Raw genomic sequence first — 17,052 nt, 5'->3', positions numbered from 1 at the left:
GGGAGCCAAACTGCCAGCAGCGAGACTCGGAATTTGTCGCCGAAGAAGAGATACAGGCCTGCTAGGCCGAGAATATGCGCATCGAACATATATTCGTGTGGCTCCGGGAGAGACTCAATGTGCTTAGACATCATGGCGGTTCCGAGAAACAAGAAGAGGTCGAGGGAGGGCCGCCACACGGCGGTACTGCTGCCGAAGAGGCAGCACACAAACAAACCGAGAACGAGAAGTCCAGAGTTCGCTGTGTACAGCATCATGACCATCAGGCTAAGACGGGAGTCAGTGGCCATAGGCACATTTGATTAACGCCTAGGAGAGGGGAATGACGATGACCCGTACAGGAGAACTCCTTTGAACAACAAAACAGTATCTCAAGAGATACATACAGGTGATGACATACAGCTTGTGTGTGTATAGGTATATAGGAGGGGCGGGGTTAAGAGAGGCGTTGAGGAGAGCGAGTTTGCAGCAGCTGAACTTACAAGGTGATGATGGCCTTGGTGACCACTTGGTGGAGGGTGAACATCTTGATGATCTGCTCTTGAAAATAACAATGAGAACGATGGTGTTGGTAATGTTGCTGGCGCTGAAGCGGAAGCTTGAGCTGGAACTGAGAACCGATGGGGATGTCGAAGAAGAGGAAGAGGTCAAGGATGAGAGCTCTAGAGAGGACTCAATGTTGTAGGTATGGAGCGGCTTCGAGTAGGTAATGCAGGTGGTTGGTTGGCGTGGATAGGTACATGTTGAGGTAACTAATAGAGGGTCGGTTGTTTGCCTCGCGAGGGAGGTAGAGAGACACAGCCAGCACTCAAGTGGTCAGGTCGACGACGGACCACCCAGGTGAGAGGCCGTGCTACGCGAGATACGTACCAAGGTACTTCAGAATCGCGGCTATAGCAACAAGAAGGTGAATGATCAAAGGTGCCTACATATCTTCTCGTCTACCCTTCGAGATACTCAATGCCATGGAACGCCCGTATTGAATGGATAGCTGATCAGAGGGGTTTACGGCCGAAGTCATCAGATCGCCAACCAATTAAGTGATTATTTTTCTAAGATGGAATGGCCTTCTTCATCGGTCGCATACTAATTCAACTTCATTCGACGAGTAACCGTTGTGTTTCATAAATTGAGGGCAAATCGGGCTCAATGTGAACATCCATTTGCGGGCCGGGCGCTTCCATTGTGTGAGGGACAATGCAAACACTGCCGTACTCAATGTACTACTATTGTATACAATGGACAAAGTACCCTTTGATAATACCCTCAGGTCTTCTATAAGCCACCCAACGTATTTTCTAGTTAATACATTTATATCTGTACCAGTGTTGGCTGCCATCGAAATCAATGCGGCACAACCAACGTCGAAGCGGGAGTTTATATACTGTCTCTGGCTGTACTTTTGATTAGATTACATAAGTACATGAGTCCTATTTTTGAATGCACCTCATCCCTTGACAACCACTTGACTACTTACCCCTCCCTTGATTTGTTTCAAGAAGACCGGGATAGATCTTTGCAGGTATTTCAAAGCCACAAAGACGGAGAATGACTAAATCTATCGCGTACAATAATTCAACCGATTAGATTGCATCAACGCCCGTCCATGGAATTCCAATTTTTCTATTTCATAATTGCATATATTGACTTCGCCAAATTGCAACGACTTTTCCAGCTCCTACCGAAACATCTTTGGCCCCCCCCCCCCCCCCCTTTTTTTTTTTTGAAGCTTGTAGAATCCTGAACACATTAATGTTGATGACGAAGACAGTCAATTCTCATGCCGTCAAAAGGCATCCTTCAACCCAGCCAGTTCCCTACGATCTTTTTGACAATTTAGTGAGTTACTCGTACCAATATTATTGAGCGAAGAATAATTCAGCTTTGATTCCTTACACTCGTCAACTCTGAAGATCCTATGCCAGATTTCGTGCCCAAAGGCTACATGTAAGACATGGGACTTAGTGGTAACTAAAGCGTCACGTGTTTTTGCGCTATCATATAGAGGCGTAATCATACACTATCAACAAAACTCATTCAGGTATAAAGTCTACTTTTTATACAGCTTTTTAGCGGTTTATGCAATTCTATAGGACTGAAAAGGTCTCTTGGGATATCTGAATAGGATCCTCTGGACTCGTAGGTTATAAAAGTACACGCTCGAGGTATATGTAATCCAGTAGGTCTCTTCGATGGTAATATTTCATAATTGGGGTCAGAGGCACAATTTATGTCAGAAGGGATGCATATGACATACGGTCAGGCTCTCAATGTGGCACAAGGTCTAAAAGGTCAGAAGTTTGAAGGCATTCAGACTTCTCTGGCTACATATAGTGTATCTCTTTGTTCCTCCGTCCCGAGACCCCTGACGACCTATGAGCTACAGCTCTGTTGTTGGAAATACGATTGCGAATTGAACAGGCAATAATATCAGCTCTATAATTTTTATAGTTTCATCTACTTACTATCCGCATACTATTCATTTGTAATGCGGTTGGTTAGCCTGCTTACATCAGCGCATAAACCCATACTTTGCTGACCATTGCATTGCGCTGTCTTGGGAATAGGTTCTTACTGACAAACGTTTGAGTAAGGGGGGGTACATCAACATAGATGCTACTGCCACTGTATCATCGATCGAGTTCACTTCTAAAACGATACAAGTTAAGTTCTTTTCTTAGGATTGTTGGTTGTGTACACTCCCTATAATCAGTAAAGTCAACCGATGGTCAACCTAGAATTCGATTTTAATAATACCCTTCTAAATCGTTGTTGAATCATACAAGATCAGAGTCGAAATTGTATTTGTGCTATTAACTTTGCGTAGTAGCAAGTTGGCGTTGATACCTCAACCATGGGCTGTGGCGAACTGTCTCGTATTGTAACAAAATTTGATGTTATCTGCAACTTACGAAATACTTGGGTTGCCTGACTGAATATAATAGTGTAGCTAACTGAACTGGAAGAACAGTTATAGATACAGGGTTCCTGGTTTCAGCCGTTCCGAGTCGCATAGTAGCCATCGCGATGACGATTTAATTGCTTACCACGCTCCTTGGCTCAATTACATACAGTTTTCCAGCAAATGCACACACTGCTGTCAGAAGATCTCTCTTGGCACCAGAAGCAGCTATCACCGGGACGCCGGCAGAATACTAGCAAAGCGAGGCTTCAGCCAATGTAACATTGAAATCGAATGAGGTACTTATAAGCCCAAATTCATGGGTATCAAATTGCAGGCTAATTACATAATCTGACATTTATGTTCCTAGGCCGTAATGAGAGCTGACAATATACCACAACAAGCCACCGCCAGAACAGGGGCTATGTAGCTGCTTGGCAACATGAACCATGCATACCTTGGGGTTAAGAAAGCGGAGTACTGTCTGCTCCAAAACAGCTTAATTCAACGCCCACTCAGACAGTTGGCCACCCTAAATAAACTCAGATTTCAAACTTCAAAAGCTCCCTTAGTCTCATGATGGATAAATGGAACTTGGAAGTTGCATCCCTCTTCTATCAGCCCCTGCACGGCGAGCTACCGCTCCGACTTCTTCTTATTCACCCTGGGAAACCTGAAGAGCCGCTCAGAACCGAGCTCATTACTACATCGCTAGGAGAGTCTGGGGGCGATTATGATGCCACATCGTATACCTGGGGTTCCTCTGAGAACCCGGAACAGATTGAGTGCGGCAAATACAAGCTTTGGGTTCAGAGGAATGCGTTCCATATGATGCTAGATCTTCGAAGACCTCATGAGCCCCGCAAAGTCTGGATCGACGCCATCTGCATGAATCAGTGCGACCTCGATGAACGCGCTGCGCAGGTTGCTATCATGCACCACATCTACCGCAGGGCGGCGGCGACATGGATCTGGATGGGTCGTCCTGATGAATACAGCTCTGCTGCGATGACGTACGCGGCTAGTCTTGATGCACAGAAATTTGTTAGAGAATTCTCTGATTGTCAATTTGGTTCCAATTGGTTCCGTTTTGTAGAGAAATCATACTTCTTTGACCCTTCATTCTACACAGATCTTAGCGCCGAATCAATACGGGATCTTGCAGTCGCCATCGTGAGCTTTCTGAACCGCCCATGGTTTTCTCGCGTGTGGATTCAGCAAGAAGCTTCATTGAGCCAAAGTGCACGAGTGCTTTGCGGTTCAAGTGTCGTGAATTGGGATAACATATTTGCGCTAGCTGTAGGCAGCCCGATTCTTCCTAACTCATATACCCCCCTTGTACACCACAGCCTCCTCATGAGTGGTCTCAGTGCATATCTACATTGCTTAGCAACGGGGTTTGGGGAGATACATTTACCTACATAGGTCAACTAACCGCCGATGTCGAATAGTGGATAATGTGTCCGAGATACACTGAAACATGGCCACCCTATATTCACCATCACCTTAGCCGGACAATCAACAACATACAAGCAGTAAGAATCATCCAGAGATGTCGCCATTATTACTTTCAGGACCATTACGGGCAGACGGATATTACGTTGGGATTTGAGGGTTTGGTGGACAGTGTTTCTCGCTATGAGGCGACGAATCCCAGTGATCGGATCTATGCAATGGGGAATATCATAGTTGACTCCAATCAGTGGTTTGAGGTTGATTACAAGGTCCCTTGGGAGATTCTGGTAAGTTTAGCCAATGAGTACCGTTGTCTAAACAACTTAATCCTCAGCCTCCCACGATATCATGTTATGCTGCACCCCTATCTGCTCTGTTCGAGGTGTCACAAACTAACCTACATCTGAAACTAGTACACCGACGTTGCTCGAAGATTCCTCGATGCTGATGGCCTACGTTTCCTAAAAAACGCGGGCAGGATCCGACAGGAAGCTAACACTGCTCTTCCATCCTGGGCCCCAGACTACAGATATAAAGAGGAGAGCGAGTACATGATAGTGATACCTAGCACACGCCTGTGGAAAGCCGGTGGAAGCATTCGCGCCGCATTTATTTCACCGACCAAGATGGCTAACAGTAGAGTTTCCCTGCTTCCGAAAGGTAGAAAAAGACATTTTCCGATGTCGGATGAGCTAAAGGACTATAGGGGACCCAAAAAGTCTCTGCTCCAGAGCTTTGCCTCATTTCGATGCTTGATGGCTGACGAGATCATCTATGTCGGTGGCTATGTCAATAATGAAAACGGATCACTCGAGACCAATATTTCACAGATTGTCGAGAAAATGAAAAAGGATATCGAGTATGTTAACGCACTTGGAGTGTCGACGTACATCAATGGAGAGACAATTCTAGACGCATACAAACTTACCCTCATAATGGCGTGTGATGCTCAGCAAGAACCCGTGCGTTGTGAATATGTTAAAGAGCATTGGGAAAACTTGTTCAATTGGTACGAAAAGGGTGTGAGTATCCCTCTTTGGTGATTCTTCTCGATGAATTCCTGCGTAACAGCGAGTGGCTTGAGATCTATGACCTTTTTATTATTATTTTAATAACCATCATGAAGTGTCCAGGATATTGGGATGCAGGTACAATGAAGCCAGCGATGAATCCCTCATTTGAATCATCCGGAGCCATGACTACATTTTGCTTCGCCATCACCCGGCATGGTTACTTCTGCCTGGTACCTCGCCTTGTTCGAGTTGGTGATGAGATTGCTATCTTCCAGTCCTACGAGCTTGCGACGGTCTTACGTCGGGTACCGCAACCACACCCCCCGAATACCCCTAAGCAAGGTCAAAAATCCGGAATGCCTACCACAGTTGATCATTACTTTGAACTCCTTGGAGATGCTTATGTGCATGGGATGATGGAAAATGAGGCCCGCTGTATCAGCGACGAATTTGATTGTCGTTTTGAGTCGACGCAGGCCCAGTGGGACAAGATGCTCAAGGCATCAGACGGGGGTAAAGGTGAGGCATGGAGAACGCTAGATTTAGATGGCAACTATGAGAGAATCTTCAGGACACTTGGGCCGCGTACAGTCCGTCTAGTATAGTATTTGGTCGTTGGTGGTAGTCGATAATACTGCCTCGAACTGCATGTTCAGTCTGTACGCATGTAACATCAACAACCAAGTACAGTATATCATTTTACTACTTACAGCGAGTACTTCTTATTTCATCCTTGCTCGCCGGACTACCGGACTGATAGCCGCTTGGCAGATTACGTTTCGGCCTGGTAACGATCTGTAAACTGGATAACGAGTCGATATCGAGCCATTAGCGAGCTGCTAGCAATCTGGCACAGCTGTCATATTTTTTTCCAATTGGAAAGTGTATACCGTAGGTCGTAAATAGATACACTGTACTCGATGGTCGTTGCTGATGCAGACTTCGAACCCAATCTACACCTACGTATATCGCTCTGTGTTTGAAGGCCTACCTATTTGTTTGGTATCAAAATAGTGCTCAACGGGATACCTAACGACTTTGAATACGCGTGAACCATGATAGGCATCCGTCATTTCCTAGATTGTAACTGGTACAATGAACAAACAGGTGGACAGGCATTACGCCACATCCCCTGCAAATGCAGCTTGAACCAACGGTACTTGTTTCGACAACGGCCAATCTTGCGCTTTTGTTTGCTTCCTCCAAATCATGGAAGACTTCTTGTGTCAACATCAAGCCCCACATTTGGAACTAAGCTCCGAACAAAATAAACGTTGCATGATTCCAGCACTCGACCTATGAAGGCTATCGCGGATTAATGGCGGTCCCAAGCAGCCAGGCAAGCGCGCGAGAGCTTGTGAGAAAGATCACAAAGGATCATGGCTTCGTTAGCCCCGATAGGCTCGAGCAGCTCGAGTCCTTCGACCCAGAACTGCGACGCGAGATCGAAGAGGCATTGCTAACGAAAGATAAGATGATAGGATCAAGTGTGTTGACGTAAGCTCCCTTCTATTCGACCATATTCCTCAGATACATCTGGCTGACATATCCGGAAGACTGGCAACAAATCTCTACACAAGCAAAGCTCGTTTCATCTTTGAGCTATTACAGAATGCCGACGACAACACTTATTCCAAAGCCCTAGGATCGGGCGATATTCCTTATCTGTCGTTTCGAGTGCATCCGCGTTGTATCGTCGTCGAATGCAACGAAGATGGCTTTACTGATAAGAATCTTGCGGCCATCTGCTCTATCGGCAAAAGTTCCAAGGTTGGGGGACAGGGCTATATTGGAGAGAAAGGAATAGGCTTCAAGTCTGTTTTTATGGCCGCTTCGAAAGTCCACATTCAATCTGGGGCCTTCTCCTTCTCTTTCAAGCACAAGCAGGGAGACTCGGGAATGGGGATGATCTCTCCATTGTGGGAAGAGATCGACGAGGAGCTTCCATCGCCGTTGACCAGATTTACGCTCCTTCTGCACGATGACGGGGGTCCAGCAATGCGTGCGAAAATGAGGCAGTCCATTGAAGCTCAGTTTGAAGAGTTGCAAGAGAACCTATTACTATTCATGAAGAATCTAAAAAAACTACACGTAGTTTTCTGCGACGAGACGTCACAAGAGATATCCTCTACGGTCTTCTCGATCGAACGTCCACGGCTTACTTACGCAGTGTTGAGGAAGAAGAAAACGAGTAATGGGGCAACTGAAGAAAGTGTCAAGCATTTCCACATCACGACTCACGACTCACGAAGCCACGAACCTTGCTAAGAACGAAAACCGAACCTACTCGGAAATGGAGGAAATAACTCGTGGTTATGCCAAATCCCAGATCATACTGGCTTTTCCTCTGTCGGAGTCGCAGGTCCCTATTATTGAGCCGCAAGATCTATTCGTATTTCTTCCCGTGCGACCAGTTGGCTTCAAGTTCTTGATCCAAGCCGATTTCGTCACGGATGCCAACCGACAAGATGTTGTTAAAGATTCTCTTCGGAATTCTCAACTCGTTGATTCAGTGGCTGAGGGTTTCATCAAAGCGGTACTGCAATTTTGCGAGCACGATACTTTACGCTTTCAGTGGATGAAATACTTGCCCGACAAGGAGAGCAAGAACAAGAACGAGTGGCGTGGGCTGTGGCTTTCTTTGGTCGAATCGATCGAGCGCCGACTCGGTCAGGCGCCAATTCTCTTTAGTCGGGAAAGTCTTAGCCCACGCTTGTTCTCCGATCTTTGTCGACTGAAGGTAGGTTGGCTCGATGAGTTCGAAACCCCGCTCTTCGATGACGAGAGCCCTGGAAAAGTCATATCCCATTCCTACCACCGAACGGATCTCAACATATTAACGGATTATGGACTTCGCTGGGCCACAGTCGCCGACATCATGGGATGGGTGACGAGAGATCTACAACGCGGCACCCTGTCGCGAATCAGATCGTCTTCAATGTCAGATGACTGGCACTCGCGGGTTGCAAGACTACTGAACTTGCCTTTCAAGCAGGATACATGGACTAGTCGGCAGCGGGAACTCAAAAGGCTTCCCCTTATACCTCTTGCAGACGGTACTTGGGCATCCACGGAACAAGCCCCTATCTATTTCCATAACATAAACCACCTGAAAATCCCATCCAATATCAATCTTCGGCTTGTTGCGAGAGATGTAGTGAACGCTGACCGAATAACGCTTTTCGAGAATCTTGGTGTCAAGATGGCTTCAATTTCCCTCGTGCGAGAGTCGATCTTTAAATTTCATAACTCGAACGACCCTGACCTTGAGACGTCGAAGTGCCACTTAGAGTTTCTTTACTTGACAAAGAGCGAAGTTAAACATGTGTCGGAACCTTTCGAGGAACTCAAAGTTCTCAATCAAGATATGACGGCCGTTTCGCCTGCTTCAACGTACATGTATATTGTCAATGACGATTTGTATGGTCCTTGGGAGCTGTTCCGAAAGACAGTCGAAGGGGACAATCCAGGCGACGGAGCACCAGGGTGGGATGCTAATTTCGTTCACCAGGAATATTTTCACAACCCTCCCGTTGACACTGAAGACACGACATGGGTAGACTGGTTCTACTCTAAGCTTGAGGTAGAAAGGTATGTAAAACTTCAGCTTCGACGAAATGTGAGAGATTACATTCAGAGGTATAGACCGGAGAAATACCTTGGCTCTCTTCAGGTGTCTTATCAGCACAATACGCGCCTCACACCAGAATTTATTGAGACTATTCGAGATTCCATCGTCTTGTGTCGGGGAAACCGCCAGCTACCACTGAAGGAGACATTCTTCCCGACAACAGAACTAATGAAACGCACCGAAAAGTTTCTTGGGCAGGGTGTGTTCTTCCCATGGCTACAGCTCGAATTTGAGAACGACTCGAGCAACATCCCGCCGAGATGGAAGTCATTACTTGACACTCTTCAAGTTTCAATAGCTCGTAGCGATGTTGATTTTGCGTTGAGCATGCTGAAATCATTGTTGGGAGCATTCCCAGGCGAGGTCGCTGTTTCAGATACTACTCGACTGTTTGAGCTATACGACCACATACAAGAGAGATACTGGGCGAGTGAGAGCCGTGTGGATAAAAAGCAGATAATCAGGTGTGTTTTTCTATCGTCATCTTGAGAGAAATGTGCTTACTCGCGTTTAGGGCTGTGTTCTCAGAACAACCGTGCATCTATATCCCACGCTCTCCATCCTCCTACACCTGGACTTTGCCAGACTGTTGTATATGGGATGCTCCCCAAAAAATGACGACCAAGTTTGTCTTGAAGAGGCTGTACAGGAGCTGCTTTTGCAAAGATGGTGCTAAATGTCCTCATTTCTCCACATTCTTCACTGAGACGCTCGGTATCCAAGAATCTTGCACATGGCAAGACTACGTCGAGGAGCTCAAGGCTCTAAAACAAAACGACTGCAACGATGTTGATGCCATCACGGGCATCTATGAGGCGATCAACGCCTTAGAGCAACGAACTATTGACAATGTCGCTATACGGTAAGCATTAAAGGCTATTTCGCCCTATATTCTCTGTGTTACTTATGATTCTATCTAGTCAAGAATTTGAGATGGGTGCTCTCATATATGCATCTGTGGACGACCTTCCTCCATGGCACACGCCTTCTCAGTGTATCTGGTCAAAAGCAGCACGACTGAGGGGGAAAGTCTCGCTGAATGAAGATTATGAAGATCTAGAAAGGCTGTTCACACAAGTCCTCGATGTCAAACAGGTAGATTTAATGATGGCTATTGACGAACTAAAGCACACAGGTAGTCGACCCTCAGTTATGGTGCCGGATGTGAAAGAGTTGATCTGGACTGTCAATTCATTGCTGTCCGCTGAGTCAAACCTCCCCGACCCTTCAGCTATTTTAAATTGCTCTATTTTCCCCGTCCGGTACCCTCACGGGGATGTAACATGTAGTTCAGTTTCCACCGAGTTCTTCATAGTGGATCGTGAGCAACTGAGACAAAACTTCTCCACCAAAGTCAAATTCCTCGATTTCAGCCTCGAGGATGTGGTTCGATTGCGCCATTTCCTTCATTGGGCGCGACTCCAGAATCGTTACCTTTCCGAGTGCGTTAAAGAGGTGACGTCATTCCCTGGAGAAGGAGCCAGTCCAATTTCGAGTCTAGATGTTCAAATAAGATACAGAGCTCATCCGTTGCTCAGGTTAGTCCCTTCAAAATGGCTCCCATGAATGGTCCACGCTGACCTTGATTCCAGAATTGCCTGCCACTACAACAGCCCTCGTTCAAAGTCCAGTAGAGATATATACTGCCTTTACGACGCTCTACATAATGCGAAGCTCTACGAGACGGATGGAATTTTCTCAAATCTTCAAGTTATCCAGGACGGGAAAGCTCAACAAGTCGAAAGCTCAAGGACCACTATACACCTCGACGAGGATCATTCTGGGCTCAATGTCTATTTACCTCGCGGCAAAGACAAGCAGAAGTATACTTTTACGAACTCTCTTTCGCAGAAGCTATTCATCTGGATGATGACTGACCCAATTACCCAACAAACCGACTCGATTGATAAGGATGGTGAACACGCAACAAGAGATATATTGCTCTCACCTTATTCCGAACTCTCCACACGCCTTGGATGAGAATGGAATAGCAACAATACATATCGATAATACTGACGCGTCGATATTACCAGAGCCGGGGTCGCCGTCAACGCTTACAGACACTGTCCCTGATGGCATCCATGATCTTGACCTTAGCGATCATGATAACGAAAATGAGGCATCCAACACTAGTACCTCCGACACAGAGACGTTGCGTGACACTGCTGCTTCAAGAAGAACTAGCCCCGCCAGATTGCCGGGATCGATATCTTACGCTCAGAACCCCTTCAGAGAACATATCCTGTCGCCGTGTTTCGAACCTGCTACAATCACTCGGAATAGTGCCACTGATCAACACTACGTCGCTATCTTAAACAGAGTGATTGCGGCGGGGAGACGAGACAGCCTCCCAGTTCATGGTGATCTCAATTCGCGGCAACAACCCAGCTCCTACCATACTGAACTACTGTTGGGTTTACGCTCTCCCAGTCAGATCGAGCGGGACTGTAAAGTTGGTGCTGCAGGGGAACTATATGTGCGCTTTCAATCACACAGTCGCCTCCTTGTTAGGCTTAGTTTGCTGATACGTATTGACTAGGTTTTCGAATTGCTCTCGCACCTTTCTGAAGTTGATGGATTACCCGGATTCTCTAGGGACAATTGGAAGAGCAACATGAGGAAATACGTGACCATCCATCCGGAATATACTGGTATGGGTGAATGGCGGGGTCGGGAGACTTCCGACATTACTTACTCGGACATTCAGAGTAAGCTGACAACAGAGCTCATTGAGAAGGGCTACCTCCCTCGAAATACATGGGAAGGGAAATATCCAAATTATTTTATCGAGGTGAAAACGACTACTAGCTCTTGTGAGACGCCTTTCTACATAAGTAAGGCACAATACCAACGAGTGAGTGATGGCAAGCCTTTTCTAGACGCATGTCGGCGATGTCAAGAAGTCTACAAATTGAGAGGACGAAGACTAACAGATCACAGGTACAAGACAACTTCAACGAAACCGACAACATAGGCAATACTATATATGTCATCTTCCGCGTGTATTGGTTAGGCCAAAAGGACATGGGTCTTGCGATTTACCTCGACCCAGAGTCCCTTAAAAGGTCAGGACATTTGAAGTTTCAAAGCGAATTGTGGTCCGTCGTGCCAGGAACGGACCAAGACAGCCTTCAACCAAGTTGATACTGGATCGGTGAAGCATGTGTTTTCAATAATCCTTATATTAAGGACGTATAATTTACATTATACGCTGTATGCACCCCGTTGCCCAAATTTCCAGCACTTTCGTGAGTGAGCTTTTCCGCAGACCTGGCCTCATAGTATTTAAGGAATGTAGTATAGCAGTTTCAAGGCGTAGACAAGGGACACATGATCTGCGAATAGTGGTGCTTTCGGTTAACCACATTAGCTTCTCATCAAATGCGACGGAAAGCTGCCCTCGACATTGCTCTATTGCCATCACCCCGTTCTCATCAGTTGGTGTCCTGGGCTCAGAATAGTCGCAGCAGTCAACTTCACTACCTGACATAACCAGGGCTACTAGGATCAGGAGGATGGTGTTCTTCGTGGTCATCGAAATCTATGTGATTTGCGATGCGATTTCGCGTTGGATTGTTGCACCCAGGGTGTGTTATGGATAATCTTGTGTCCATTCTACTAGGATGGTTTGTAACAGGTGTATGCGTCTGAATTGCAGATCGCCTACGGCTACATAGGCAAGATCCTTTATGACACATACAAAGGTATGAATGAAGACTTCACTGGCATGCGACACTCGCGAGCTTTGGAGATCAGTAAAGGCTTGAGATAACATCCATAACTAGCATGAGATACATTGAGCTCACCGTAGCTCTCTCAGAATAAGATCCTATGTTCTTCAAAGTGGCTGCTATAACAAGGGTAGGTAAACTGGGCTTGGAACTGGGAATTCAGATTACAATGATCTCCTAGGGCTACAGTAGTCCTTGACCAACCAACTCCTTGGCTGTTGGTGGCTTGATTTGACTCTATATACAATTGGTCTGCCAGCCCAGACCGCCTGGGTCTCTAGGGTCTGTTTCAAGAAGCGAAGTCTGTATAACCTCATTTTCCAATACTGCCCAATATCTTGAAAGATCATGAACAGCCTGTAATGGTCCTTCGTACGGCCGAAGTCCAAGGCGAATCCCCTGGCGTTAAATGGAACAACAACAACAACAACAACAAGTGCAAGGCGAACTGCATATTTCAGCCGGCACAGAGGTTACACGTGTAACACCTGCGTTAAAATTGTTGACTGATTGTTTTCTATATATTAGAACAACACAATTCACATCCGTTGCGAAGCTACAGGCTGCGCCAAGACCTTCCGCACGAAAAGCCATCGTAATAGACACATTCGCAACACTATCCTGAAGGGCCGCCAGAGAGAGCCTCCATGGAAGGAGCACGAAGATGAGAGAGAAAGGCTGAAGTTAGTATTGAAAGAAGAAACCGCTTCGGAGAATGACTCGGACCGCGAAGATGACCCCCCGGCGACAATGGAAGTACGCACTAGCTTATTTTCGGAGAATACTTTACCTTCCGAGTTCCGGAGGACGACATATTCATGCTCGAGTTCCAAGTGGATGTAAGTGGACAGGATCGATCTGCAGGGGCTTACAGATAGACAGGGGACCCATGTTTTTTCACTTGTTTCAAGATTCACAGCATTGGCTGCACACATGCTAGATAAGGCCACTTGTAGTGGCTAAACGTATCGCTTAGTTGACTTTCAAGTACTTACTCGTACTTACCAACCTGTATATAGTTTGATAGCTAGCAAAAGTGTCATGGTCATGTAGGGACTAAAGGTAGTTTCTATCATTTACTCGGGCAGTTTAATAAGACTTATATAGAAGGTATCTCGCCCTTGTCTAGGTAACTAGTTGCTTACCAATAAATACCTCCTTAAGCGGGCGAGATGTTGGGTACCTACTTAATAGTGATACATAGTCAGTACTAGGAGTATAGAAAGGTTACCTCTTTTGGCCACTGCAAGTGGCCTCTAGATCAAATGCATATCTAAACGAATCCAGATCTTGATAGTGCCAACTAGCGGGAAGCGCTTCCCATTGGTGTCGGGTCTACTATACATATTGTATAGCATAGCTATTAGATTCAGTACCGGACATGCTTGTGGTTCTTGTTCTCTCATAAGGCACTATATAGGTCTCTCGTGTACTTCTGAGACTCGTATTAAGCCGCTACAATGTCATTAATTGCTCAAGTACGTAGGTCATCAAGTGCATGTGGACTAATTAGCCCATGCAACTATGTCACCAATTCCAACAATAGCTGTGTGCTCCTACCTAGCGTACAGTAGGGAGTGTCAAAGAACAATTATATATCAGCTTGGAGTCAACTACAAGGAGGTCTAACACGTATGTGTCAAGTTTTTCCTATCTCTCCGGAATACCTTTTTTGTTAGAGGCTGCCTTTCCAAACTATGAGTGGTAGGTCGCCAATAAGTACTTAATTCAACGTAGTCCAGCCATGATACGTCAAGGGCGAATTCCGGTTCTTCACTAGATTGCGATTTTGCATGGCTCAAGCATATGAGGATATCAAATTTGGGATGCTCGAAGCTCTAGTATCCGAGACTTATATACTACTGTAACATTCAAATTTGTATGCGAAAGCAAGATGCGGACCAGTGCTCCTCCACCCCCAGCTCGGATTATGCAGGTACATCCACAATGCGAGATCACATCCGAGCTCCGCCAAAATGAAGTACCGAACCTGGAGGAATGTCCCTGTTTTGGAATGAAATCAGAAGACACTTGGTTTTGTTCCAATGTCTTCAAAACGAGCCTTAGAAACGGTTCTTCTAATTTGACATCTGATGGCCTAGAACGAGCAATTGGAGATTCTGGAACCTCTGATTTTGATAGGAAAGCCGAATATATCGTTCAGTGCGCTAGCATTACATTGCACAATAAAATTTGACTAGCAATGACTTCACAGGAGGTATCAGAAGACATGCACGTTGATCTTTTAAACGAAATTCTTCCGTTGAATTCAATGTATTTATCCCTAGGCCATCTCGCCCCTCAGTACTTGAACGTAATCAAACACCTTAGAGATGTAAGAACTATACAGCTCTTTAGGCATTGATGGTCGTAGTAGTCTATCAACACTCGTCCGCTTCGGTAAGCTTCCTAGGGGTTCGACCTAGGACCGCAATCATTTGGCCGATTCAGGGGTAAATATGAACAATCTGGATAATCTATCTACACATAATAAAAATACATGGCACTAGTCAAATAGTCCTGTTCCCAACCTGCATCGCTCACTGAAGTCCCAGTGTCTGTCGTGTGAGCTCCCAAAGTCTATCCTGCTTCGCCTCGTCATAGGCATAGGGCTTCACGCCCACCATGGTCTCGATTATTGGTTCGAATTTAGCGACTTGGCAGTCTTCCAGATACTTGCCGCCCTTGCCCTCCCATTCATGGCTGACGGCAGCATACACAGTGGTTGCTGCGCCCTGCTCGACACCCTTCAAGAATTTCTGGATTTCGGGTATGAACCACCCTTGCTTTTCTTCTTCCGTAACGTGCTTCTGTAGATTGGTCATAATACCTCCGGGCATCACTGTGATGTCCAAAGTTAGATATTGTATCTTCATCTAGGCGGAGGTATTAAAGGAATTTGGGGTCATAAGAGGCTGCAGATTCAAACTCGCTTCGAGAGAAATTATCATGTGATGCCAGCTGCGCATTGAGTATAATATAACCACACCGAGAGAGACTTACGACTAAGCGCGTGTAAGCCGCGAGGACCGAAATTGCGGTCGACGTAGTTTGACACTATAATTATTAGAATCAGCCACTGCCATTCCATATGAAAACGCTTTGAAACTATCGTTCTGGCATCCGCAAACACTACAGAACGGTAATGGAAGGGAAAACATACTGTAAATCTGCGCAAGTTTGCTCTGTCCGTATGCCTTCCACCCAGTGTATACGCCGGGCTTTTTGAGCTGAAAATCGTCGAACTCGATCTCTGAGCTATGGTGGCCGGAGCTCGATACATGAACAAGTCTAGAGTTGAACTCGGGCGTGGAGCCCTTCAGCAGGGCATCCTTAAGCAGGTCGAAGAGGAGGAAGTGGCCAAGGTAATTCGTAGCAAGCTGCATCTCGAAGCCTTCGGGGGTTTCCTCGCGCGTCGGAATCCGCATGACGGCGGCGTTGCAGACGAGGAGGTTGAGGGTAGGGGACTTCTGGAGAAAATTGGCGGCTGCGGTGCGGACTGATGACATATCACTCGTGTCCATCTGAAGAAGTTCGACGCGTCCGGGCTCGAGGAATGACTCGCATGCCTTTTGACCTCTCTCTAGAGAGCGAACAGCGAGGAAGACCTTTGCGCCAGTGCGAGCCAAGGCACGAGCAGTTTCAATCCCTATGCCTGATGACGCTCCTGTCATGAAGAAGACTTTATCCTTCATGGTTCCTTCGCGACCTTCATCTTTGATTATCTGTAGGGCCGTAGGGCGTGCGTCTCCTGGCCCGGCAGCGTTTCTGTGGACGTCGGCGTAGCGAGACATGTTGAGAATTTGGTAGTATAGAAATTGAAATGAATATGTGAGATGTGAGATGTCCTCTATGGATTTGGAGCTCGGGTTCGATGCAGACAAGGCTTGTGATTTCTCAGACTGCAGTTATGAATGGATATTTATATTCTATTTCATCTATATACATCGTGTATAAAAGACATCATGTCACTGGTAATTCCGGTAACGCCGGTCATCGCCATCTAATGGGCAGTGAGTCACTGGTTGCCAAGATGAAGAACTTCATGGTGAAGAATCACGGAAAACACTAGTCACGATTTCTGTGCATGAAATGCAAGGAGGAGAAGTTCCTGAAAATAGATGTCGATGCAATATTGAGCCTCACTTTACCGTATGCATGAGCCGGGATTGGGAGGGGTAGCTCCGATAAGCCCGGCTGAGCTGCATTAGGGCCGTGGATCCTTGGACGGCACAAACGGATATAATCAGGGTCAGCCATCTGCATCGAACAAATAGGTATCTTCCGATATACGCAGATTGGCGCAAATTGGCATCGTGC

The 17,052-nt window shown here is 46.3% G+C and overlaps 3 protein-coding genes across 3 annotated transcripts; 2 read left to right on the top strand and 1 right to left on the bottom strand.

Moving 5' to 3' along the window:
• Positions 1-3,348: 3,348 nt before the first annotated feature.
• F5B22DRAFT_379073 (uncharacterized protein) lies at positions 3,349-6,187 on the top strand. The gene is made up of 4 exons (XM_047971257.1): positions 3,349-4,201; positions 4,354-4,644; positions 4,771-5,379; positions 5,484-6,187. Exons 1-4 carry the CDS (start codon positions 3,479-3,481, stop codon positions 5,973-5,975), a joined length of 2,115 nt encoding a protein of 704 aa, XP_047827846.1. The 5' UTR covers positions 3,349-3,478; the 3' UTR covers positions 5,976-6,187.
• Positions 6,188-6,688: 501 nt separating this feature from the next.
• F5B22DRAFT_638424 (uncharacterized protein) lies at positions 6,689-12,145 on the top strand (the record flags this gene model as incomplete). The annotated part of the gene is made up of 9 exons (XM_047977585.1): positions 6,689-6,867; positions 6,927-7,582; positions 7,623-9,465; positions 9,516-9,863; positions 9,922-10,539; positions 10,594-10,824; positions 10,913-11,477; positions 11,541-11,835; positions 11,976-12,145. The coding sequence occupies 9 exons, from the start codon at positions 6,689-6,691 to the stop codon at positions 12,143-12,145; spliced, it is 4,905 nt and encodes a 1,634-aa protein (XP_047827845.1).
• A 2,962-nt stretch (positions 12,146-15,107) lies between these two features.
• On the bottom strand, positions 15,108-16,811 carry F5B22DRAFT_379034 (short chain dehydrogenase). The gene is made up of 3 exons (XM_047971256.1): positions 15,896-16,811; positions 15,736-15,789; positions 15,108-15,574 (listed from the first exon to the last, which is right to left on the bottom strand). The coding sequence occupies exons 1-3, from the start codon at positions 16,524-16,526 to the stop codon at positions 15,273-15,275; spliced, it is 987 nt and encodes a 328-aa protein (XP_047827844.1). The 5' UTR covers positions 16,527-16,811; the 3' UTR covers positions 15,108-15,272.
• Between the last annotated feature and the right edge of the window lie 241 nt (positions 16,812-17,052).

Source organism: Xylaria bambusicola (genome assembly GCF_022495145.1).
Source record: "Xylaria bambusicola strain CBS 139988 unplaced genomic scaffold F5B22scaffold_44, whole genome shotgun sequence".
Lineage (NCBI taxonomy): Eukaryota > Fungi > Ascomycota > Sordariomycetes > Xylariales > Xylariaceae > Xylaria > Xylaria bambusicola.
This window is presented reverse-complemented; position numbering and strand designations above follow the sequence as displayed.